At 39.5% G+C, this 27,190-nt stretch overlaps 1 protein-coding gene across 2 annotated transcripts; it reads left to right on the top strand.

The window, feature by feature from the left end:
* The first annotated feature begins 611 nt into the window (after positions 1-611).
* Positions 612-25,491, top strand: itgb3b (integrin beta 3b). 2 transcript variants are annotated; one of them, XM_022206130.2, is made up of 15 exons: positions 618-868; positions 2,374-2,459; positions 3,104-3,305; positions 3,466-3,718; positions 6,522-6,684; positions 6,934-7,095; positions 7,224-7,319; positions 10,205-10,294; positions 10,847-10,981; positions 12,207-12,651; positions 19,212-19,434; positions 19,531-19,631; positions 20,665-20,784; positions 24,325-24,491; positions 25,153-25,491. In XM_022206130.2, exons 1-15 carry the CDS (start codon positions 703-705, stop codon positions 25,219-25,221), a joined length of 2,478 nt encoding a protein of 825 aa, XP_022061822.2. In that variant the 5' UTR covers positions 618-702; the 3' UTR covers positions 25,222-25,491. The 2 variants fall into 2 exon arrangements, 1 of the variants encoding a protein (XP_022061822.2); XR_007938152.1 differs by lacking the exons at positions 24,325-24,491; positions 25,153-25,491 and adding an exon at positions 11,839-11,876 and having other exon boundaries at positions 612-868; positions 20,665-20,712.
* Positions 25,492-27,190: the final 1,699 nt, after the last annotated feature.

The following is a 27,190-nucleotide window of genomic DNA, read 5'->3' as shown; positions in this document are numbered from 1 at the left end:
TTTCTGACAATAGATCCTCCTAAATCCTATACTGGTCCTTTAATGAGACAAACTTTAATTCTTCTGTTGACATATTCAGGACATGTTTTCATATTTCAACTAATTTTTAAATTATTCGGTCATTTGTAGCACTAAAAAGAGATATTTGATTTTTTTTTTTCTGTAAATCCTGCAGCTGAAGTCTGACATTAAAATAAGCAAGTGTTGTGCTGACAGTGACACTACAGCTATTGATCACTAGTGGGCAGTGTGTACTACCACAAACCTCATAGAAACTTGGTTACATGCAGTAAGTAGTGAATATTAAGCCCTTTACTCATTTGCGTCACTGAATGAAGCCTAACTTGGTGGTTAAGCCAGTTAGACACGCTGTTAGATACACTAATATTCACTTTTTTCAGTTTTATTTGATTAAAATAATTGTTTTTTTAGTATATTTTTAATCATATTTTAATTTTCAATGAAGCCAGCTTTTCAACAGACACCAGAGCAGCAAACAAAACTCCGGCTGCTTCAATAATCTGACATATTTGATGCTCAAACTCGCCCTCCAGCCAAATCAAACCTTCTCCAACTCGCAGCTGTGGATGCTGCGCTTTCCACGCCCCCTGCATTAGCACTACGACACGGAGAGCTGTGGATGGGGAGCAGAGGAGGCGGCTTTAAGACGTTTGACTCTATTTGGAATTGTCTGGATCACAGATGAACAAAGTTTTTTTTTTCTTTTCTCCTTCTTCTCTGTTCTTACTCACTCGGCAGCTCACTGGCGCGCTGCGTCCTCAGAGAGCCCAGAGCAGGATGGGTGCTCTCCTTACGCACGGCATGTTCTTATGGATTTTGTTCTGTGCGGGAATAACAGCAGTCTGCGGTGAGTTCTGCTCCTTTTTTTCCTCTTCTCGTTTTATCCAAAACGCGTCAATCTAGAGGCAGCAAAAAAAAAAGAAAAAAAAAAGGTGAAAATGATGTTCTCAGATCTGGTCCGAAAAGCATGATGTCCAACTGAGGGTGCCAGTGTCATTTAATAACAGGCAACTCTCATGCGTTTCGTTAAAGATAGATCATACTGAGTACCTGTAGATTTTTTTAAGAAGTTGTGCAAGTAAATGAATGATGAAGAACTTATCATACATAGTGTTCTATACACAATGGTGGAAGAAGTATTGTCATAATAGCTGTATCTATGAAATGAACTTAAGAAAGATACAGAATTGTCTTAAGTATTAAAGTAAAAGTATTTGGCTGCTGTGAGTGATTTACTTTATTAAATTTGATAATATCAAGGCATTAATGAATGAATAAACATCCTTTAACTGTATCTGCATTTGTGGTTGTGCAAGTTTAAGCAATTTAGGCAGGGGGGAAAATAATTAAGTCAGTTTAGTTAAGCACCTAAGTAAAAATGTAAGGTAGTTATACTGTAATTAAAGATCGTATTTGTGTGTTTTCTACTTCAGCTCCACTAATTTTAGAGGGAATTATTGTACTTTTTAGTTACTACAGCTATCTTACAACAGATAAGGACTTCAGTAACAATCAGTTGTTAATTTAAAGCAAATTAAGCCACCTGACAGTTTATAAAATGCTGCTCTACTTCAATCTGCTGCAATATTTAAGAGGTGTTTGCATCTTAATTCATCAGTAATAATGCATTGGTGTATAGGTGTGTAATGAATGCTTTTATACTTAAAGTTCATTTTCCTGGTAATAGTTACAGACTTTTACATAGGATGTGAACAGTAGGGCTTTGGGTTGTGAACATTTTAAATAGTAGTAGTACTTACATCTATATCTGAATCCTTTTTTCTGTCACTGCTTTCAGTTAGTCCAGTGTTTCCCCTTGAGGGTTCAGGCCTCTCTGAGGGGTCACAGTCTTTCACACATAAATCTTTGGGGTTGTAAGATGATTAATAGGACAGGAAGTAGAAAAAAAACAAAAGTCTCCTGTTTACATTTTGTTGATCATTGGATACTTAATGCATCTGGGTTTTGAATTGATGTTGAAATATTGAAAAGAACCTTGTTAGAGGTTTGTATAGAAATTGACAAGGGGTATCAACAAAAAGGGCTCTGAATTGAATTTTACAAGCTTGTTTGCCATGTAACATCTTAATAATGACAGCTGTTGGGTAAAAGTAGCATAGTGGTAGAAGTTGGCAAAACGTTACGAAATGCAGGTCTACGCAAACTCTGTATATATGACTTGCCTTTGTTCTTCAACTTTCCAATAAAAATAAACTAAAACTCTAGTGTCACGTCCAAATTTTACACATTATAATCACACAAGGATGTAAGAGACTTCATCTGTTCTTGTCTTCTTCTTATTGAATCTTTCTAGATTTCAAACACATTTTTTTCTTCTTGTCTTGGATCCAGGTTCAAATGTGTGCACTTCCAGAGGAGCCAGCACATGTAAGCAGTGTCTGGCTGTTCACCCAAGCTGCGCATGGTGCTTCCAAGAGGTGGGCTCCTTTTCCACTTCACTTCAGTGAGGCAATGAGTTTTCTGCCAGGCGTGCTTGGTGCAGACTGGTACCAATCTCCTCATCAGCCCTTTTTAATCTGGTTGAGAAGAACACTCTCTCAGTGGTTATTTCAGGTCACATCTACCCTCAAACTCTTTGTATGATCCAGAACAGTTAGATTTGGACTTCTTGTTTCTCTGTTAGAGCAACACGAATGATGCAGATGAAGTTTTTTGAGCTGCTTCAGGGACACTTACAGCTGCCTATGTGACGGACATCCTGTGGGTGCACGAGGATAAAGTCATATTTCCTGATTCGAACTCATGAGGGCAATGATTTAATGTTGTAAAATACAGTTTGGGAGTCAACGTTTTGACTTTTTCAGGATGACTTCAGCCTGAGGTCTCCAAGCTGAATCATCAAACTATTTAAGGGTGTTCAAAGAGGATAGACATTTACATTTAAGGTGAAATTAGCCTCTAAGCACAGTTTTTTCACAGGCTTAAGCTGTTTCTGGATTCTAGTCTTTATTACAGATGCATCTTCTGTATCGTCATAAATTCACATATTCAAGTACGTCCAAACTACCAAATGTTCCTGGGAGCTGCTGCTCTCTAGAGAATGACCTGCCTCTTCCTTCAGGACTTTGGCCAAGGGGTCGCCGACTCATCCCGCTGTGATCTGAAGGCCAACCTGGTGGCAGCAGGATGCGCAACATCAGCTCTGGAGTCTCCAACCAGCAAACTGCAGGTGATCGAGGACCGGCCGCTCAGCAACAAGGCGGCAGGAGCAGCACAGGTCACTCAGATAAAACCACAGAAACTGCACATCACCCTCAGGCCAGGTGAGCCCCTCTGTACTGTTTAGATCAGACATGTTGTTTCGATTTAGAGGGAGCTAAACAGGAAATGAGGCTGGGTACTTGCTCCTTGCTTAGATCCAAGCGTAGCATGAGCAGTGAGTGAATGAAAAGACCAATAACATCAGCATTGTTCTCCTCTCAGATGATGCCAAGCGCTTCACAGTGAAGGTGCGTCAAGTGGAGGACTACCCCGTCGATCTGTACTACCTCATGGATCTCTCCTACTCCATGAATGATGACCTCTTCCGCCTGAGGACGCTGGGCAGAGGCCTGGCCGAGGCCATGAACCGAACCACCAGCAACCTGCGCATGGGCTTTGGTGCGTTTGTGGACAAGCCGCTCTCGCCTTATATGTACATTTCACCCAAAGAGGCTGTGAAGAACCCCTGCTACAGGTAAAAGAAATAATGCAGGAGGAACTTAAACTTGTGTACCCACTGTCAGGTCAGGAGTATCTTGAGCAGCCATGCTGACAAACACAAGAGAAAATTACGTTTAAGTTCCTGCTTTTAATAATGCTGACTACCATCAACTGAATTATTTGGCAATGAACAAGAGGAAATAGGACTGTATTGTCACAGTTACAACAGTTTTAAGTGTAATTTCCTCCTTATAGTTGAATATTAAGCACATTTGTTCAGATTTAATGATGTACTGTAAATGGGAAACCACTCCCTGGTTTTTGGCCAGTTCTACCAGAGTACTAAGGTTTTGCAATGCTATTTGCCTGCAATTTAGGAACATATAATATAACAACATATAACATTAACCATATGAAAAGCAAATATAAGATATTTAATGGAATAGTTTGACATTTTGTGGCCTTTGCTCATACAGTCTTTAGTTAAATTAACCTTCATCAGTGCACGTGGCAAAACCTACTTCATCAGTTCACTTGAGCCTAAAGGGACTGAAAAATCCAACTTGTAAAGAAAAAAATATGACAAGTTTTATACCCCTGGGATCTGCATGGACCCCAGGTGTACTGATGAGGGTTAAAGTGATTTTTCCCCCAAAATTACTCCTTCCTGCTCACTTAATTCTATACATTCTAATAATGAACCTGTTTCAGTGTCCGTACAAGAACACTTCAACTGACTCCAGACTTCACTGTAATGGAAAGTTTATTTTAGTGGCTACATTCTTACATTTACCAGAGTTTTGCATTCCTAACGTGTGCCTACTGGTGTTGATTTCAGTGGCTGTTTATGTCTGCATGTGGGAAGTAGCTTCATTATGCAGATGATGTCATTTTTGTGAGGACATCTTTAAACACAGCGTTGCTCGGTAATAATGCAGACAGCCTCCGAGTCACAGCACTTGTTAAAGGCTCACAGTAGCTCCCAAGTGCTTGGTCAGCTGCTCTGAATCAGCCGCAGGTAATTTAGAGTGAGAGTGTCGCAATGTGAGCCGCTGTAACTCCACCCAAAGGCTCCACCGAGGTTGATTTGGCGGTTTAATGTCTCCTGGGGTCATTTACTTTCCCGCCTACAGACAGTCTGCTGAGATCCAGCCTCCAGGAATGTTTGGATAAAAGATAAGACAACAGAAGAATTTCAGTCTAGTAGTGTACAACAGAGAGACAAAAAGTGGTCCACGTTGCAGAAAATTGTTTTCAAAATGAATGAAGAATGGAAGAAAAAACTCGTAAATGTGCTTTGAAGTGAACTTTTAGAGCAGTTTCACTAAATTTGGCCACACTGCATATGACTTTGGGTATGGTACTGTCACTGTAATGAAAAGTACTAATACATTAATGTAAAAACCATTCCATTACAAGTATAACATTTGCATGAAGAATCTTACTGAAGTAAAAGTGGGCTGGTGTGGTTACACGTGGTCTGCAGTTGTGAGGCTGGTTGGATGTACTGCCAAATTCTCTGAAAAGCCTTTGGAGACGACTTTTGGTAGAGAAATAAACATTCAATACATGAGCAACAGCTCTGGTTGACATTCCTGCTATCAGCATGCCAATTGCACACTCCAAATCTTGTGGCATCTGTGGCATTGCGCTGTGATAAAACTGCACCTTTCAGAGTGGCCTTTTATTGTGGGCAGTCTAAGGCACACCTGTGCACTAATCATGGTGTCTAATCAGCATCTTGATATGGCACACCTGTGAGGTGGGATGGATTATCTCAGCAAAGGGGAAGTTCTCACTATCACAGATTTAGACAGATTTGTGAACAATATTTGAGAGAAATGGTGATATTGTGTATGTGGAAAAAGTTTTAGATCTTTGAGTTCATCTCATAAAAAATGGGAGCAAAAACAAAAGTGTTGCGTTTATATTTTTGTTGAGTGTAGTAGTGAAGTGGTGGCACATGTGGTAAATGTTATCGCTGCTGAACATTAGCATTGTGATAGTGGAATGTTTGTCCAACATTTAGCATTTAGTTCAAAGAATTGGAGAACACCAAGCAGTTTACAGGTGTTTTTGCTCCTGTTCATTTTTACTCCCTGTGGGTTCATTTTTCACTGCACCCCCCTCTATGGAAATGGCACAACCATGGCAACGCAGTATAACACAGCTACAATGCCATAAAACACAAAAACAGAAAAAACAAAAGTTGAATTGCTCTGATTGTTTTTCAAAAATAAAAAAAATGCCATTATTTATTTTTCCAACACCAAATATGCACCATTTTTGGAGTGCCAACAGGTGTTACCGATCAAAACTCGGCGACTCTACATACTATCGATATATTACAGTGACATTTAGAATTTATTCCCATACTTGTCCTATTACTGCTCTGTGTAAACACAGCCTGCAGTTCAGCCGAATTTGGGTGAATTTTTGTTACTTCTGACTGTTGGTTGCAGTTGAGTCACTAATGGTTTCTCAGGTGTGCCGATGAATGCATAATTTTATTAAGTTTTACAGAATTTTGTTTGTGCAAAGGGCCCTTATTTAAACGAGACACTCAGAATGAAATGATTTTGATAAAATATGATTTAGAGCTCATATTTGGTTATTTTTCCCGCCAAAACTGCATGCCACACAAGATTACTTCAAGGACTGTCAGGAAGTTAAAAACCCTTAGACCTTTTTGATTTCACAGTTTCTTGCTCTGACAAATGGTGTAATTTGGGTGATTTTTCAAAAACCGTAACATGCCTTTTAAATCCACCAGCAGATTTCGGGATCCCGAGGGTTAACTGCTAAATTAAACATTTAAATCTCTGTTTACTTGGCAGCATTAATACCACCTGCTTACCTCAGTTTGGCTACAAACACGTTCTCTCTCTGACGGAGGAGGTCGGTCGCTTCACAGAAGAAGTAAAGAAGCAGATGGTGTCCAGGAACCGAGATGCCCCCGAGGGAGGCTTTGATGCCATCATCCAGGCTGCTGTGTGCAAGGTGAAGAAACCGGCCACACGTGCAAACACACATTCGCCGTCTCGCACACATGATTTTGTTCTACATTCTTTTTCTCTTCTGTCACACATAAACACTCTGTGAAACTTTTTGAATTTGCAAGAGAAGCAGCCAGTGTTGAAGTTAGCGAGAACCCAGCATGAACTGAAAAAGAAATAAAATCCCTTGATCAAAAACCGAGTTAAATTTTTTGTCTTACCCTGTTTTCTTCTACGGTTTGATGGGAACCAGGAGCAGATTGGCTGGCGACCTGGTGCATCCCACCTCCTCATCTTCACCTCAGACGCTAAGACTCACGTCGCTCTGGACGGTCGTCTGGCTGGAATCGTGCAGCCGAATGACGGACGGTGTCACCTCAGCTCTGACAACATGTACAGCATGTCGACCACCATGGTTAGTGGATACCTTGTTAGAGAGAAGGAAAGACTTGATTCAAACATGTAGGCCTGTAGACGTAATAGAGGAAGTAATCATTTGTAGTCTTTGTTTTTCTAACCACACTGTTTGGTCTGGCCCCACAGGATTACCCATCTCTTGCTCTCATCACAGAGAAAATGTCGGAGAACAACATCAACCTCATCTTTGCAGTCACCAACCCTGTGGTTCCTCTCTACCAGGTCAGGACGCATTCAAGTTGGCTTCTGACTTTTAAGTGCAGCATATTAAATTCACATTAAACAGTGCAATACAAAAATACAAATGCATTTTTGAACTGCGACTGAGATGATGACCAGTCCCACTCTGTAATCATCTCATCTTGCACATGAGGGAGTGTTTTAACTAAAGTCCTCTAAACCTCATTGGTTTTAAAGGGAGATTTTTTGGATGTTGCATTAGAGGAAGAATGGAAACTCAAAAAGAATCTCTTTTACACAGTGTTGAGACACTGTTACAACCAACTGTGTATCTACATGACCTGATATGAAATTTATAGTTGTGGCTGCAGGATGGAAACAGTTGAACATATATCAGACTGTTGTTAACCCTTTAAGCTGCAGTCAATTCCAGCCATTTTAAGTACAAAAAAAATCGCTAATATTTCATTTGTCAATAAAAATATGACAAGAAATACAGGGACTTTTGGACGCGCATCGCGAGGTGCATTTCCTCGAAAACGACCTATTCGTGGAGTATATACCGACTTCAAGACATGTTTTGGGCAAAATAGTTTACTGGCTTGTTTTGTCTGGATGTCCAAGGTTGGATTATGGCCGTTTTTTGTGGAATATTTTCATCTGTGTGTAATAATGAACCCGGAAATGTGAGTCGCGCTGTGTACGTTGAAGCCGTGTACAGAGAAAGGATGGATGGATATCCGTTGTTTGTCGGACAAATGTGTTTATATTACCCGCTGTGGTAATCACATCTGAAAGTGGTTTATACCGGCAGATTCATGAGAATCTAAGCTTTCCATCGGCGTATAGTGTTTGTATAATCGCGTTTGCAGTTTCAGACATTTAAGGAAATGCTTACGCAGATCTCAAAGCGTCCCGCGGGTGGGACACTGAAGCTTAACGGGCTGAGTTTGGGTGTGTGCCACTTCTGCATTTTTGGGACATTTACACATTTGTGTAACTATATGATTGATGTATTAGATACGTGTTTCTCATGAGGTTTTGAGAAACTACTGAGCCAGTGTAACCAGCTTGACTTCTCCTAATAGATCCAGTAGCAGCCATTAGCTTAACTTTTTATGTTCATTCTGCCTTTTCCTGTCAGTAAATCATCTGAAGCGAATTTTTAAAGGTCCCGTATGGTGAAAAACAATTTTACCATTTATCGTTCTCTATTTGTCTGTTTCCATTGTCAGATAACGATATAAGTACGCAATAATGACTGAAATGCAGCTTATTAAGGCTACAACCAGCAACTACTTCAGAGATTTTTCCAAGCTGCTGCTCTGTACCACAAAAGTACAGATTTTGTAGCCACAACATTGTCTGATAAATCATTTCCTTGTCAAATAATCCCTCCGACAGAAAGTTAGAAGCGTTAGAAAGTCCTAGTCTCAGACATTGGTTCATGTCTGTCGCTGCCAGGCACTCGATTGTTCTGCTCAACGCTGTCAATTGCAGACAGAGAGAAAGTCTTCTTCCTGAAGGGGGCGGGGACTTAACAGTCTTGAAAAACTGCAACTTGCAAGACTTATAGTGGAGAAATGTGAGACTTTTATTAACTTGATGGAAAAGGACACAATATGGGATCTTTAATGTGCAGTAAAACATTTTATCAGCTAAAAGAGTTTGTTTTTTAAATAATTTCAACTCACCAGAATGAAAAAAATGACATACTGTGTTAATATTACTTATTATTTTATCATCTCCCCACAATGTTCTAGACCAGGGGTGTCAAAACTCATTCTAGTTCAGGAGCCACATTCAGCCTAGTTTGATCTGAAGTGGACTGGACCAGTAAAATCGAAGCACAAGGAACTGATAAATATCCACAACTCCAAATGTTTCCTTTGTTTAAGTGTCAAAAAATACATTCTGAAAATTTTCAGATTTAAAGAATTATGTTCTTACAAAATATCATGAACGTGAAATTTCTTAAGAAAAATAAATTCAATTTCAGCAACATTATGCCTCAGTTTGTCATTTACACATTACAACTTCCAGATCAGAGTATCTACAAAGGAACACAACATTTAGTCACAGGTATCTGGAACTGAATGATATAGTATTGACAAAAGTCAGACAAAAAACAAGACAAAATATTACAAAAATGAGGCACAAAATGACAAACATGAGAATCAAAATGACAAAAAAATTAGACAAACAACACAAAGCAAAACAAAAAGAGACAAAAAAAGACAAAAAAGTTTCAAAGCAACAAAAAAAATGGACAACACAAGCGAGACGAAAAGGAAACAAAACAACAAAAATGAGAGACAAAATGAAAAAAACATGAGACAAACGACCAAAGTCAGACTAAAAAAGGCCAGACTGGACCCTCTGGAAGCTGCTTTTGGCCTGCGGGTCACATGTTTAACACCCGTGTTCTAGACAAGGAATTCATTTGGATATTTGCTCATGACATATGCAGCATTCTTGTGCCTGAGGATATATTAACGATTAATGATAACAGTAACTAATCATCAATCTTCCTTCAACAACAGTCACCACATTTTACTAAGCTAAATGAGCATTTGCTCAAATTTCACAAACTCGCTTTGGTATTGCAGTCTGTAGGCCCCGTTTAGTGCCATCCTCTGTCATGTTCCTGTTGTCAGGACTAATTTGTCCCTTTTGCAGACGCACCCATGCTCTCTGGGCAGGGCTGTTCTGTCCAGAATTAAATGTATTTTTGTTCTTTCCTGAGAGATTTAACATTTTGGAGTTTAACATGTAAACTATAGTGCATTTTTTGACTTGCTACCTTCAGTGTCAGTTCAGTTTTCATTGCTTTAGATGCTCTGTTTAGTGCATCATGGTTTCGGCCTCAGAGTCCTTCAAAAGAGTGTGTCGGGTGACAACTCTCTTCCTGCCTCTGTGTCTCGCAGAACTACAGTGAGCTGATTCCTGGCACCACAGTGGGAACTCTGTCCAACGACTCGGGCAACGTTATTCAGCTCATTCTGAAGGCCTATGCTGTAAGTGCTACACACACACACACACACACACACACACACACACACACACACACACACACACACACACACACACACACACACACACACACACACACACATCCTCGACTAGACGGTGTTTGAGAGGATGACATGTGTTTGTTGACACACACCCACAGTGTCTGAGTAATGCTCGCAGCGGAGCCAGAGTCTTAGCAGAAATTCCACAGTGGCTGAAGTGTGAAGTTGACCAAACGTAGGCGACTCCTGGCTGCACTTCAATATTTATACCCTGCATGACTTTATTATGCAGACGACAGGCGAATGAGCTGAAAACTTGGTATTTGTTCAGCCGCATGTACAAGCACCTGTTACACTGTGTGCCCTTAAAAACATAAGTATAGCCAGTTAGAGAACAGTGTTATGAACAGAAACTGGACGATGGACATTATTGTAATAGAAGTTTTTTTTGTAATTTTACACTTCTTGTATTGGTTTCCTGTAATTAAAAAAGAAGAGGGAATTAACTGTTTTTAAAGCTGCCTAAAAACTGGTTTCTTTTGTTGGTTTGGTCAGAAAATCCGTTCCAAGGTGGAGCTGGAGCTTCAGGATGTTCCAGAGGAGCTGTCTCTGTCCTTTAATGCCACTTGCCTGAATGGAGAGCTCATCCCAGGCCTCAAGTCCTGCTCTGGCCTCAAAATAGGAGATACGGTTAGTTATGCAAGACCTTGCTGGCCTGATTTTAATTAATAGACTAGCAAAGAGAAGCAACAGTACGTAGATTATATACATTCCTTTTCCTGCATAAAACAATGTTGTTGTGTGATTAACAAAACGGAATTTTTGTCCAAAAGCACACAGCCAGTTGTCTGATAAAGTCTGTGAAAGAGTAACGTCTTATTTTCGAGTGTTAATATTATCTTTGACACGTTTGTTTTCTTGCTCCTTTTTATCAGACTGGCAAATGTGCTGCATAATTGTTCATCTTTACAAGGCAAACTCTCGCATTCAGCCTTCAAGAAATATTTGCTGGTGTTGTTTGATGTGATAAATCTATTTATTGCCCAATTTTTCTTTTTTTTCGATCATATTTTGTCATACATTGCAGTAAAAGTCAATTGGTTTGCATGTGAAACATCAAGCAGAGACAGTGTTTCTATAAAAACTAAGCCTTATTGTTGTATTTACACAGATTATACTTTATGTTACAAAAAATCTACTTTTTCTGCCACTTCTTCCTCAATGTGTCTTTTCTATGCTGTAAAAACACTATCAAGAGCTTGGTGCCGACCATAATAGCGTCATGATTACAAAAATACCTAGCCAGTTAGTTCCATATGCTATTTTTCACTGTCTTTTTGGTATTTTTCCGTTTCCCTTATTGCTGCTATCTACTTGTCCTTAAAATTGGTTTTCCCCTCTTTTTTTCCTCGTTATCAAAAAGCAGATGTTGGAAAACGTGGATCAGTATTGTCTCTGAGTTTGTCTTTCATAGCTGACATTTTCTTAACATCTTTTTTCTGCCAGCTACATTCGAGTTAATTGTCTTCTCCTTCTCTTTATCTCAGCTGCTTTGGCTCTTTCCCCTGGTCTCTCCTCACTCCAGGTGACATTTCTGGCCTCCACACATTTCTTTCTCCCTGCCTCAGCTCCTCTTATTATTTCCATATATGGCTGTTTCTCCAGATGTAGTAACTGCCCAGTTTTGGACATTTACCAGATTTGGATGCAGTGGTGAATGAACAAGTACTTTGACTAAATACATTTGGAGGCTTTCCCTGCCTTTGTGCTGTTTTTGCTGACACTGATTAGATAAGGCTGAGAACTTGAACGCTTATTAAATGAACATCAGTCTGGATGCAGAATCTCTTTGTCATGCTTTAGCCTAAAGTTTCATTAAAAATTTTGACAGTTTCATCTCTGTCCTCTTATTCAGGTCTCCTTCAGTGTGGAGGCTCGTGCTCGCGGTTGCCCCAAACAAAAAAAGAAAACCTTTGTCATCAAACCCGTGGGCTTCAAGGACTCCCTCTCCATCACCGTCACCTTCGAGTGCGACTGCAAGTGCCAGGCCAAAGCTCAGCCCAGCAGCCCCAAATGCAGCCAAGGCAACGGCACCTATGAGTGTGGGATCTGCCAGTGCTACCCGGGTCGCCTCGGGCCGCACTGCGAGTGTGCAGAGGGCGACTATAATCCCACCGAGCAGGACCGCTGCAGCGGACCTGCAGGCACCGGAGGGCCTCAGTCAGCGATCTGCAGCGGAAGAGGAGACTGTGTGTGTGGCCAGTGTGTCTGCCACAGCAGCGACTTTGGAAAAGTCTGGGGGAAACTGTGCGAGTGTGACGACTTCAACTGTCTGCGCTACAAAGGAGAACTCTGCTCAGGTAAGGATTCGGAGCTACAGTGAGGAAGAGGTTCATATTTCTTGTGGAATCAATTTGCTCTAAGATTTGAAGCTGAATTAGTAGGCCTGGAATCAATAAGATTTTTAAATTGACAAAATTTAATTGATTATTTTCATTATGGATGAATTGGCCAAATATATTCTCAATTTCGAATTTGTCTCTTCAAATATGTTTTTTCTTCAATCAACGGTCGAAAATCCCAAAATACTCACTTTCGAATTGTATAGAGCACAAAATCTTCACTTTGACGAAGCTGGAACCAGAGAGTTTTAACGTTTTCATGAATGGATTTGCTACTTTTCCATGTTTAATACCTCTACGTTGATTGTATTCATGGACTGTAGGTCAGACAAAAGAAGGAATTAGAAAGCACAATTGTGATAGTCATTTTTAATGTTTTCTGGCTATAAATGTAAAAGTTTCTTGACAGTATATGATGAAGTTCACTTTTTAAGTCTCTGAACCCCAAGCAGTTTCTGGTGTTTTTTGCTCCTCTCACATTTTTATTCATGTGGGCCAGTATAAAGCACAACCATGACTAGAAGCAAAGAGAACACAAAACCGTTTTTATGCAGTCTTACAAAGCTTTAATGCTGTAAATGATCAAAAAAGAAATCAAAAGTTGAATTTCTTTGATTATTTTATAGAAATGTTAAAAACCTAAACTCAACATGTACAACTTGTTTCCACGTTTCCCCAGGTGTTACAAAAAAGAATGAAAAATGGTTGTTCTATATGCTATAGATATTTTACAACTTACATTTTCACATTAACTTGTTTCCATACGCATCTCCTATTTTCCTTGGGTAAACACTCTGCAGTTCAGCTGAAAAGTCCCAGAATTTCTGTCACATAATGTTGGTTGCAGCTGAGTCACTAATGGCTTCCTGGTTCCTCGGAACTTCACAGAATCAAGAGCAAAAGGTGTATTTTTTTAAATGAGGCATGCAGAAGTAAGTGATGAAATATCACAATTTTACGCTTAGATTTGGTTAAGTTTCCTGACAAAACAACACATCACAGAAGATAAGCTCCTGGACTGCTGGAAAGTTACAAATCAGATGATTCACTCTGTTTTTGCAATTTTGGACTTGATAAATGATTTAATTTAGGGGATTTTTTTAGGTGCAGTAACTTTGTAAAGTCATCGGGTAAAAGTTGCCAACTGCAGAATTGCTCTAGCCTAGCCATGCTAAATCCCATGTTTCTGACGGCACAAGGGTCGAGGGAAGCTCGACAGGGAGGGAGGCGGGCTAAAAGGTTGTCTATCAAATCCCTCTGCAGCAATTGGGTAGGTATATAACCAATCAACGCAACGAATAGGCTGACGTAGTTCCGAGAGCACCGGCGGATTGTGTGGCTAAGTCCCATTAGCTTCCAAACCAGCGGAGCCGCGGAGCCAACTGGTGTATTAAGGATTTGCCATATCCCGTCGGCATAAGTCCAAATACGTCTTTCTTCTCAATGAAACACTTCAGTGCCGTCCTTTGTTTATCTTTCAAGTTGAATTTTAGCTTCAAATCTTTAAGGGCTGCGGCCAAAGCCGAGTCGAAAGATAACTGTTTATTGTGCGCTGGTTGTTTCTGTCAGAATCGTCACGCCTCTGTCGTGACTTCGTTACGCCCGCCTTCTGACTCCACACTTCATGGTGATTGGTCCGGCCAGTTATAGGAGAATCCAGCCTCGAGCCTTATGGAGGGTAACTAGACCCTCCCTGGCAGAGAATTAAATTCGTTGCCGTGGGTTGTCTAGCACGGCTAGGCTAGAATTGCTCAGCACCAGCCGAGAAATAGTCCTACACATGGACAACTTCAAGATTTTTTATGCCAAGCTGACCTGCTGCTCTCTGTAGCTTCAGATTTAGCAGAAATGCGAGGATAGCGTTGATCTTTTCAGCCAACTTGAACTATTCCTTTGACGTTGTTTTCATATCAAACAGCACACTGCATGAGTACAAGTGAAAGGTGAAGGAGGTTAAAATAGCCCACTAATTCCATGAATATAGTGTACGGTTGTGCTAGAGTTTCAGAATAAGTGTGTACCTTTGGGGATGTGGTTGGCAGTCCCGTTCACCACACTGACTTGCCACCCACCTCATCTGGGAAGAATTAGGTACAATAACAACAGCTCTCCCCTCTGCCTGGGACATGGGCTCCATTCACAATAAACATATGGTGTGTGTGTGTGTGTGTGTACCGTGTGTGAGTGTAAGCTCAGGTTGTGTGTTTGTGTCAGCCAAGCCAAGCTTTTGTACCACCGAGGTCAAAAGGATTCAAACACAAAATGTTTTTTCCAGTTTGATGGTGGATTTCTCCAGTCAGAAGTGACTTCTCTGCTGTGGTTGAGATTCTTAAACAGTGGGAATGAGTTTGTGTTTGGTAATTGTTGAGAGGTTTAACTCCGAAACCTCACAATCCTCCTCCTCATTTGGCGTTTCAAAACAGACAGTATGTCATGGAGTCAAAACACATGATGGTACCCTGAGGATGCTGGTAATTGAGAGCTTATGAATGACTTTTCCTTGTGGAATTTAGCTGTTTATAGTGCACTATACAGAACAATGCAGCCAGTTTGTTTACATTAATCACCAACAGGCATTACAGTTACATTACAGTGCTGCAGTCATGCAAGAATGTTTGACAAAATTAGAGACACATATTTATAAAAAATTTGTCTACTGTAGCGCAACAGGAAAATTGCTTGTTTCCTTGCTGAAGAGCTGACTTCAACAAGTCAGTTATTCCCCCCCGTCTCACCTAATACCTTATGATTAGTTCTGTAACATAACTGATTCAAATCAAAAAGCATAGTTTGACATTTTGGCAGCAATTCACAACTTTTTGGCCAAGAGTTTGAGGAGAAGATCAATACCACAACCATGACATTAGTGTTGAGTTCCGGTAATATAAGTTCCAACTCTGTTTAGCACCTAAGTGTAAAAACACCATGGTACATTAGGCTACAAAAATAATAAACAGATATTTACAATCAAATATTAACAATATCAAATATTAATCTCTATGGAAACAGCACAATAATGACTTGAAGCACAGAGCACTAAAAATAATGTCTTTTTTTGTTCCGTATAACAAAGTTAAAATGTCATTAATCCTAAAAACAAAAAAAAATGAAAGTTGAATTTCTTTGATCATTTATTTTTAATAAAGAAAAGAGAGAAAAAAAGCTGAATCAACATGTATAACAATTTTCTAATTTTTAACAAGTGTGACCAATATTGTAAAAAATGGGCAAAATATGCTCTATATATTTGATTTTTTTTTGGCATTTTTACTACATCTACTCTGCACATCAACTCTAAAGAGATATTTCATCATGCTCAATTTATTTTCCGACAACTTTCTTCTTTTTATTTAGTTTTGAGGTCATGCTGTATTTATTTATTTGCTTCAGTATGTTGTATTTTGATCTCATTCTCTCTAATTAGTGTACACAGTTTTCCCTTCTCTGTATCGTGTAAACACACGCTGCAGTTCAGCCAAATAGTCTCTGAAATTTTGTCATGTGACTGTTTGCCACAGATTAAGTGCTCATGGTTTCTCAGTTTTGTCAAAAAGCACTAAAGCTAATCCGGTGCATACTCATGTTTTGGAAAGGTTTTTCACTGAGATATGTAGAATCGTGATTTTAAGCATAGATTTGGTTCATTTTCCCAGCAAAACTCTACCAATGATGAGTTCAAGGACAATCAGGAAGATAAATATTCAGTGATGCTGTCTGTATTTACAGTTTTTGGCCCTAATAAGTTGTCTAAAAAGATAACATGCTTATCAAACCTACTGGCAGGATTTGAGGTTCAGAGGGTTGAGGGAACTGCAAACTTTTTACATCTGCTTTCATTTGGTAATGAACCGCTACAAACATATAACAAACAAAAGTAGGAATGAGGGGAAGTTTTCCCTATTCTGCCCACACTTCATGGACCATGCTTGGCTTCTCATGCAGACTGAAAACAGGGGAAACAGCTAGCTAGAGTCTGTCCAAAGAACACAAAAGCACCTGCCAACACATGTAAAGATCACTTAATAAGATGTTTTTTCTCCTTTGTTCAATCAAACTACACAAAACTAACAACTATGAGCAGGGCCAGACTTTACTCGTCATGCTAGGTACACTAATCTAATCCAGACCTCATCCTTACCAAAGAGTCAGACATGAGTGTGGTACCATTCCTCACGCTGAACTCTTAAAATGAAGCTGAATAAACAGTTCCCTTGTTGCTCAACTGTTATGTTTAACATTAATATGTCAGATTAATGGAGTCAAATTTTACACGCCTCTTTTCCAATTGCTCCACTTCATTTAGGAAATCCCTCTTTATTATATATGAGCAGTTAAAACACAAACAGGTATTGTGTTTGCTCGGGGAATATTTTTAATTGAGCGCTGCTAATTGCGTAATGCCATGTTTTGGCAGCGGACTGTTTTTCTGCCTTCATTACATCATCACATCTCATATATCACTCAGCCACCCCTCGGCGGCTCTCGCTGAGAAATGTTTTGCTGTACTCCCCAAAGCCCATAGCGCAACATGAAAATACCTTTCGACTTACTCATTGGCTGTTGTGGTCTAATGAGGCTAAAAATAAACCCATCTTTGGTCAGAAAAGGGCCAAGTGGGAGAGTTCGGGAAATGTTCTGAGAGTATGTGTGTGCAGAACATGGTCTGCTGTTGTCTTGAAATACCTTATTCAGAGCCAGGGCCATTCTTCCTCCCACCACAAACTGGTCTAATTAAAAGCCAGTGGTCCTGTGGTCAAGTGATAATGACAGTTTGTTCATGGATCATCCTTTATCCAGTCACACTGTCCCAAGCAGCTTCCTGTCTCATTGTTTATCAGGGCATTGTTTTTTGCGGCGATAGGCCACAGTGTTTTCTGCACTGTCACTCTTCGTGGCATGTGCGCTCACACGCACAGATACGAGGAATAACAACAAGCCAGCGTGCACAGATTCACCAACACATGCGCTTGAATCATGCTGCCAGAAATAATGCAGACACCACAAAGCACACAATGAAACAGGGTACAGCAGCTTGTGAAAAAAAAACACTTCTGCTTTCCAGTGTTTCCAGTTTGTTGTCCAAAACTTCAGACGTACAAAACCACGAGATCTCCTGAAGAAATAACACTCACTGTTCCTAATAAAACATTAAACTGTAACACTCAGATCAATGTAAGCACATTGTTACTATTACCGTGTAATAGCAGTTTGATTTTAACAAGGACAGCATGTTTGAATATGTAAGAGTTCAGCCCTCTGAGCCCCTAAGTCCACCAGTAGGTTTGAAAAACATGATCTTTAAAGAAATAGTCACCAAGATGACACCATTTATCAGAGCCAGAAACCCTAAAAGCAAATAGAATTGACAAATTTTCCACTTCTAGACAGTCCTTGAATGATTCATCTGTGACATGCCGTGCCATTAGAAAACATAACCATATCCAAGCTTAAAATTTCCATTCAAGTAATTTTATTTGTTGCTTTTTTTTTTTTAAATTGACAAAAATAAAATCTTTTCACTAACCAGATTCGGTAAAAAACATAAAATTCTGAACTCCTCAACATTACTGAGAAGTTATTAGTGACCCAGCTGTGACTAAAAGTCGTATGATAAAAATTCAGGGACTTTTCAGCTGAACTGCAGGCTGTGTAGTGCCACCATTTGTCTTTCCAATATTGGTAACACCTGTCAACATTGAAAAATTTATCTTTTTTTTCCATTTATGTAAAATAATAACCAGTTCAACTTAACTTTTTTCTCATTATTAATGGCAGTATAAGTTTGCTATACTGCATAAAAGACATATTTGAGTTCTCTCTACTTCTAGTCATGGTTGTGCCGTTTCCATGGAGATCCAGGACGTTATGTTGAAGTGAAAAATCCACAATGAAGCAACAGAGACAAAAAAAAAAAAAAACGCCCACAAACTGCCTGGGGTTCAGAGGGTTAAAAGCAAAATGCAGGAAAATACAGAAGACTGTGACACAAGCTTGTGGTTCACTCAGTCATAACCACTTAACAAGCAGCGGTCACTCATTACAAAGTCATGCTGACCAGTGAAACATTGTTCAAACCCACATAACTTTATTTTAAAGTCTGCTGAAGTTCCTAAGAATTTTTTCAAAGATACTGCGTGTTTCATAATAGAGTCTTGAAATTAAATGTTTCAATCAAGCTGACTCTGAATGCTGTTCAAAATAACGTGGAATACAATTATGTTCACTATAAAGCAACTGAAAGGAATGGGAACAGAGGATATTGAGGAGTTCACACCTACTTATCACATTATAGGAACCAAATATAAACTCATATTAATATAACATACGAAAGATATTTATTGCAAATTGTAAGGAATTTAAATTTATCTTGTCAAATGGTTTATTCTCTTCATATTTCATCCTTTTACCTGATGTGTTGCAATTCCTTTCACGGAAAAGAAAGCTATAATAATCATAATAATGTATGATGTAGTAGCTTTGTCAGGATATTGTTTATGTTGTCTTTTTTTCCCTTACAGGTCACGGTGTCTGTAACTGTGGCTTCTGCCAGTGTGCACCCGACTGGCAGGGTGAGAACTGTAACTGCTCCAGACGGACTGACACCTGTATGTCCAACCTGGGTCTGCTGTGCAGCGGGAGAGGCCAGTGTATCTGTGGGGCCTGTGAATGCACACAACCAGGAGCCTACGGGGCAACATGTGACAAGTGCCCCACCTGCCCCGACGCCTGCACCATGAAGAAGTGAGCTTGAAAACACACGAGTCTGTTTTTAGAGTTGTTACATTCTGTCCAGAAGGTTGTTTTAAATGATTTGAATCTCTGGTTGATGTGTTTTAGAGAGTGTGTGGAGTGTAAGCACTTCAAGAGAGGCAGGCTGTTTGAGGACAACACCTGCTCCCGAATCTGCAAGGATGAGATCATGCTTGTGGATGAATTAGGTGAGACACTCAGCTGACCATAACTACAGACAGGAAAACAAGACTTCAAATGTTTGAAACTATTTCTAGTAAGACAGTATTTAAAGGTTCTGTGAGTAGCCCCTAATAATGGTTAATAATACTTCACTGGTGCTTAAAGATGGTGTAGATTTGTGAGAAGACGTTAATGAGTTTCGGGTTGTCCAGCTGAGAAAAACTACCATCACTACTAAGATTCTACCTATGTGGTAAAAAAACTATGGTAATATTCATTGATTTAGTCCAGTTCAATTCGGTTTATTGTCAGTCAGACATGTTAGAAACATGAAGTTACACCATTTCAATCAGCCATCATGGTAAATACTAAAACAGTGTAAAGCCTGTAAACTAACTCAGTAAAGTTATTTGCAATGAAAGATCTACTGGATGTTTGCTGCAACTCCAACCACTATAAACTACTGGTCATTTCCACAGACTGTCTGGTTTATGGACTATTATTTTGAAGCCTCAAGTTTTCAATATGGATGTCACGATCTTGGTGTCCTGAAACCAATCATAAAAAGCAAGGAGTCAATCTGACTGAGAGCATAAGGACACTACAAATGCACATACAGCAGCAATTTATCTTGAAACATCCTCTATTTTATCATCTTTTTTACTTTGTGTGGGACCATAATATGCTAAATTAATCCAATGCTATATTCATGGAGAACTGAAGCTAGTGAACAAAACCATAAACTCATTAGGAAAATGTTCACTAAAGAAACAAATTAAGTGAGAAGTAGGGTCATTTTCTGGGCTCCGACTTCTTTTTGCATCCAGAGGAGTCGCCCCCTGCTGGCCATTAATAGGAATGCAGTTTTGAAGTACTTCTTTACATTTTAGACCCAGAAGCTACATCCATCTCTGAACGTTTGCTAATGGAACTTCAAAGCAAGCTTTATTATAAGTCTGTAATTTTAAACCTTTTATTTTATCATTCACACCAAAAACAAAGCCCTAGATACATGCCTTGACAAACTGATGAACCATTTCCTCTATATTTTTCACACAGTGCTCCACGACACAAATGCTGTGAACTGCACTTACAAGGACGAGGATGACTGTGTTGAACGTTTCCAGTACTACGAGGATGCCAGTGGCAAATCCATCCTGTTTGTTGTCAAAGAGCCAGGTAAGAGAGATCCATCAGATGCAGATGCAGATACTTGACCCAGCAGACATATAAGGCTAAAAGCATCAATATTTTTGTATTAAATAATGGATAAAGTGAATACATGTGACATAAAATAGAGCACATGTAACAAAAAAGAAAATGCACAAAGAGTTACAACGAATTGCAAGCAGAAAAGGACTTTAAGCTGGAAATCATAGTGGAGCATTAAGTATGTACAAAGTCAAATATTTCACTTTTAGAACTGGTGAAAAGTAGATCAAAATTTAAAATTAGAAAGGATGGAAGACTAAAATTGGTTTGGGGGCTAGAAAAATGACTCCAAATGAATTCTAACGTTGCGCTGTGTCTGCTAGATTTGCAAGTCATAGTTGTGTTTGCAGGTGGTCCTTAAGTGGCCAAGAAAATCAATTATTACTACTTTACTGACAATATGGCTAAGAATACACAAGGAAGAGCTGAAATCCATAACCACCAATGTGACAACATTACCTGTGATATTTAACTTATAGCACATCTCCTTGCCACATGAAATCAGTGTTTCACTTCCCCCAAGTACAAATTGTCACTTCCCTGCTGCCTGCTCTTCATCTGCTTGTTAAGTGGCCAAACAGAAAGAGTGTTGGGCAGTAAAACAGCCTTTAATGGCCAAGACTGCCCGCAGAGAAAGCCTGTCCTCAGGTTTCCTTTAATGAATGTGTGTATTTAATTTAGGCACAACTGGGTATCAGAGACGTACGCCGCAATTTGCCTTGAACACGGTACACCCTGCCGTGTCAAAGAGGGTTGTAAACAGCTGCCCAGCTCCTCTTGAAACCCGCTGACTCTACATATCCTCGACAGGGAAGGCAGGAGAGGGAGAGAAAAGAAACTAAGTAAGCAAAAGACAGGCAAGGAACAATTTTAGAAAGGAAACATGAAGCTGTGTTATGAAGAGGAATGAGAAAAGGTGAAGCCAAAATGGGAAACACTCATCCTTTTTAGAGAATAAGCATTTTTGGTATTTAGAAGTTAATCGGTAGTGTTGCAGAATTATTGCATGGTGTGTATATGAGCTGCAAAGGTCGAGGTTAAAGGGATCAAAAGGGTCAGCTGAGGAGCAGGAAATAGAGCAAAGTAGGAATGAGGAAGAGAGGAAGAGGAGAGGAGCTTTGATGTTGGCTGTAAAAGTTGAGCCTGGTTGCCTCACTTGGTTACCAAACACCACCATCCACAAGCATATATGCACGCAATCGCACAGACAATGACGTGCAATGACGAGTGACGTGCATCCAATCGTGCAAACAAACAAACATTATCTCTGTTAGCTACAAGTCACTGATAGTGTCAGATAATCAGATGACTGCTTGTGAGGCTATTTGCACATAGTGACAAATCCACAGACTATTACCACCTGACTCTGAGGTTTATTGACTGAGAATTTTGGCATCTTCCAGCTTGTTTGGTTTTCTAATTTTAGAATTTGTGTTCGTACTTGCCACTCGAGTGTCTTTTTCAGTCAGACTGTAGCTGCTTTTTGTGGGAAAAATGCCCACGATGCAAGTTTAGCAATCAGTTTCTAATTGAAATCGTGTTTTGAAACAATGCAATTGGAAAATTGCAAGGACTGCAATTTTGAATGTACTTTACACAAAATAACTGACCCAGGGTTTACACTGTTGTGTCAATGGTTTTACAGATTAATTCACGACTTCCTTGTCTGACAGCCACAAGTTGCAATGCTCCATAACATATTTAAATCTATTGCAAAGCAAATCTTGAACTAAAGCAGGATTTAGAATATATACACTGCCAGTCAAAAGTTTGGATACACCTTCTCATTCAGTGCTTTTTTATTTATTTGTATCGTTTTCTACTTTGTAGATTAATGCTGAAGATTAACACTTTTTCATTTACAACATAATTCCACATGTATTCTTTTACAGTTTTGATGTCTTCAGTGTTAGTCTACAATGTAGAAAATAAATAAATACAAACCCTTGAATGAGAAGGTGTGTCCAAACTTTTGACTGGTGGTGTATATAGTATATGGCAAATCAAATCACTTTTTTCCCCAAATCAAATCACAATATCATCAAAAAGATTGCAATTGGACAGTTTTCTTCAAACTTTTCATCAAAGATTCAACACTACCTTGCATCATATAGCAAAAGTTGGAAATTAGCAGGAAAACGTTGAGCTTTTAGTAGCTAAAACATCAAACACTTCCCAAAAGCAGAGCCTCCAATAGATTAAATATTTAACTTTGATTCAACAGGTGGCCAAAAAGATGACTCCAAATTAATGCTAGTGTTGCTCTGTCTGCTAGGTCTCCTTTTGTAAACTTAAAGCTTGCTAAGTCAGTGTTCAGAACTTGTTGCTGCTGCCTAAGAGTGACCAGAAATCAGTTTATCTACACATTTATAATATTGTAGTACTTAAAACTCAGTTGGTCTGCTTCATTGGGGCCGTGCAGTTGTGGATTGATCAGATTTGATCGGGTTTTGGGTAGAATCAGCAAACAACCACTCATTTTGATTAACATAATTCTAAACTGGCGATTCAGTTTTTTCTGTTTAGTCCTGCTCAGTCCAAAAGAGGAGGAAGACCACAGACAAAAGCAACTTTCTCTCATCTGCAATAACACAAATTGTTCAAACTTTGCTGACCGAAACACACAAAGTAAGACGGTGACCGAGAAAAAAATGTTTTAAGGGTTTCTACAGAACCATAATTGAAACCTTTGACTTGCATTCTCTTTGCCTCAGAAGGTTGGCTTCATGTCCACATTGAAGTTTTTGAAGTTTTTGCATTAGGATTGATGTTTGGGATCGAGGGGGCACCTTTAAGAGCCAATAAAGCCAAGAAACTAGAGGTCAAACCAGTCAATGAAGTACAGAGTGTTAAGATGATGACTTGTTTCCTCCTGCAAGCAACTACTGATGTAGGCGTAGAATGAAGAATGACTCGGCCCATTACTTCCCACTGGTTTACTCAAAACATATTTTGGTGGAGAACGTTTTCTGGTACAACTAATGATGGGAAAAATGACCCAGGAGAGCAAAACAAGTGATGTGTTATTCCATTCTGGTGATGGAACGGTTCATGTTAATGCCTCTTTAAAAGAGAGTTCTGTCAGTCTTGTCGCCCTCTTGAAACTGTGCAAATCAGACGCCTGTTGAGTTTTGCCAAGACCACAATGAGGGGAGAGAGATTTGTGGCCTGGCTGTACGATGTTACTGTTTTCCACTTCAGTCTAGCCTCTTTTTGGTATTTAACAGTCTCTTCACCACTGTTGTGCTGTCCTTGTTCTCTTCTATCACTTTCTCAGATCTGATGCCACCTGTCAGCTAAAAGAACCGCACAATTCCGTTCTATGCCACATGTCGACCGGCATGACAGGCATTCTGCATGTAGCAAAGAATGGAGTTGCGGCAAATGCAACTTCAAATCCATGTGACTAAAGGAAGAGGCAGGAAGGAAACTGGGTTATGAAATCAGCTTATCTTCCTCTGTGTGTCCACTCTGCTCATTCCTTTATCTCTTCCTCCTTCCACTCAGACTGCCCCAAGGGTCCAGACATTTTGGTGGTACTTCTGTCGGTGGCAGGAGCCATCTTGTTCCTCGGCCTGGCGGCTCTGCTTATCTGGAAGCTGCTGGTTACCATCCATGACAGGCGGGAGTTTGCCAAGTTTGAGGAAGAACGTGCTCGCGCCAAGTGGGACACAGTGAGTGAATTTAGCACGGCATGGCATGAAAGTGATCTGAAATTGTGTTTTCTGAAACTACAAGTGCGCTGATTGTTTTATATTAATCTAGAAAGTAAGAAGGAGGAGTTAGCATTAGTTTAGATTGAAATTAGAATTTTAAAAAACCCTTTCCGAGAATGGCACCTGGAAATCTTCCTTTATACTCTTTGAACACACTGAGATACACAAACACCAACACACACACACACACGCCAAAGGCCACACACACAGCCTCGAGTCTCTTAAGATGGTTTTTATTATTTTTGTGGCATGCTGTTCCTCCCAGCAGAACAAAAGGAAAGTCAACGGAAGGGCTGGGTTTAAATTAGCTAATCAGCCTTTACTGGTAATAGGTCTCTTTGTGGCCTCGAAAAACACACCCGAATCCCACAGATCTGAAACCACAAAGAACCACAGTAGGTTTAAGATGCTCACTGAGGAGTGGAAGTGAAAACAGAAGCCACACGTTCAACATAATATGTGCAATGTACAAAGAAACACCCCAGAAATGAATGGATGTCAAGTATAGGTGATGAAATATAATGGCTAGACCTGTAAAGTTCCTGTGTTTTATTTTTTTATTCAGTCTCGATCTTTGAAATTTACTCAAACTTCTCTTTTTGTGTTTTTAAACCAACAGGGGCACAATCCTCTTTACAAAGGAGCCACATCTACCTTCACAAACATCACATACAGAGGAAAAGACTGATGCTACTGAACAAAGACGAAAGGATGAAATAATGGACTTTTAAGCATCCTTTGTGAGAAGGCAACGAATCATGTGCAGGCTTCTACTGTCACAAGACAATAATTAATAATTATTTGTTTGTAAATATGTAGAAATGATTCCGAGGACACCTTTTATCAGGGATTTTGTCATAAGCACCCACCAATACTACACTGACAAATACTGTTTTTGTGTGATTGACTGAGATTCGTTTTGTTGTGCAGGTCAGAATAAAGGTTTGGTTCACCCCAACTGTTTGCCTTACCATAGTATCCATCCTTGCCAAGCACCAAAATCCTACAAGATGTGGACTGAGTGAGCAAAATTGGGAAATATATGTTTTGGGATTCCACAGACTCCGAATATCTGCTACTGTAGCTTTACCTCGAATGTGTATTGATGGGAAATGGAACTTCTCCCTTCAAAGCATGCAGAAATTGCATTAACAGCAACATCGCGTTTTCATCCCAGTTACTCCAGAAGTACCTACAGTCACTGCCAATACTGACAATATTTTTGACCGCTGGTGGAAAATATTGGCAGCAAGACGAATATTTTCTTGGCTATAAAATCAAAACAATCCCCTAGACTGTAAACCACTGAGCCTAAGTGGGAAAAATGATATGTATACATACAAAAAATACGTGATTAGTGTGGGCTGATCCTTCATGTCAGTGGAGGGACTGAAGGGCAGATAAAGTTACGCAGAACAAGCTTCATTTCCTTATCACAATGTTGGGATTTCCTGTTTGTGTCAGTGCAGTGATATAAAACAGTTCAGTTGTGACGTTCGAAAGACACAGTGTGGTTTTGGAGTAAGCTGTTAAAGTACAGACAACTCGTGTGTTATTACAAAATGGATATTTTAGATAACAGATTCAGAGACACTGGTTTGCAAATGATTTGAAATTTAGCAAGTAATATTTTTTTGACATAATAAGCAAATGACTGTTGTCTTTAAAGGTACAACAGTAACTAATTTCTGCTGTATTTTTGTTTTAAATGCTGAATACCTGATAAATTAAACTGAGCGTCCCTCCATGAAACTCACTATCAAATTCAGAAAATCAGAGATGTGTTTTCCTTCTATGTGTATTGTACTTAAAGTCTGCTTGCTGTGACATTATTGCCTTTGATAAGCCTTCATCTCAACTTGCCAACATTTAATTTTACACGTTGCTGCCTACTCAGGATGCAAATTACTTAACGTGAACTGTTCATGTAATTCATGCAATAGCAGAAATGTTTGGGTTCATGGCAAGGAGTTTCACAAGAATTTAAAAATTTGACGTCTGAATACATTTACAATTGTATGAAAAAATTTATTATCTGTGTTTTTGCTTTCAAGCTGATGCTAAATTAAGTGGAGTTTGCCTATTTGTTCATAGCACATAGAATCGATATATAATAATAATAATAATAACAGATATATAATGACAAAAGCACTCAGAGAGCGCAGTACTCTGTCAAGGCGGCTCTGTTGTTGTCTGATTTCCGACAGAGAAGTTCCGATGAGTTCACAGCAGTCAATTTGTGGTAGGATCGCAATCATTTGACCGTCAGCAGGCAGCTGATGCAGTGTTCACTTGTTGTCTTAGTTACAGTGACGCCGCACCGCTACCTCGCAAAGATACAGAAATCTTTAACAAATCTGTGGATCCAGACTATAAGCGGATAAACCAAAATCTAATCGTTTGGTCCTTGTGTCATTTCTGACCATCGCAGAAAATTTCATCCAAATCTGTTAGTCCATTTTTGAGTAACGTTGCGCACAGAAAAACAGTCAAACATATGCCAATTGTCACATAATTCTGCGGCGTTCCTTAGCAGAGTACTAATGTAGGTCCTACCAGAAACCAGTGTTTGCAAAAGGTTCCAATGTATGTATTGAATATGCACAAACTGGAATTAGGAGAATGCATACACTACCTCGGCTGCAGTCTGAATGCAA

This window comes from Acanthochromis polyacanthus, chromosome 19 (assembly GCF_021347895.1).
Source record: "Acanthochromis polyacanthus isolate Apoly-LR-REF ecotype Palm Island chromosome 19, KAUST_Apoly_ChrSc, whole genome shotgun sequence".
NCBI classification, from domain to species: domain Eukaryota; kingdom Metazoa; phylum Chordata; class Actinopteri; family Pomacentridae; genus Acanthochromis; species Acanthochromis polyacanthus.
This window is presented reverse-complemented; position numbering and strand designations above follow the sequence as displayed.

What these genes read in the sequence shown, in the direction of transcription:
- itgb3b (XM_022206130.2), top strand. Translation starts at nt 703, where the DNA reads ATGAACAAAGTTTTTTTTTTCTTTTCTCCTTCTTCTCTGTTCTTACTC. An exon ending in GCGCATGGTGCTTCCAAGAG is followed by an intron (nt 2,460 to 3,103) that starts GTGGGCTCCTTT and finishes CTCTTCCTTCAG; the next exon opens with GACTTTGGCCAAGGGGTCGC. An exon ending in TCATTCTGAAGGCCTATGCT is followed by an intron (nt 10,295 to 10,846) that starts GTAAGTGCTACA and finishes TGGTTTGGTCAG; the next exon opens with AAAATCCGTTCCAAGGTGGA.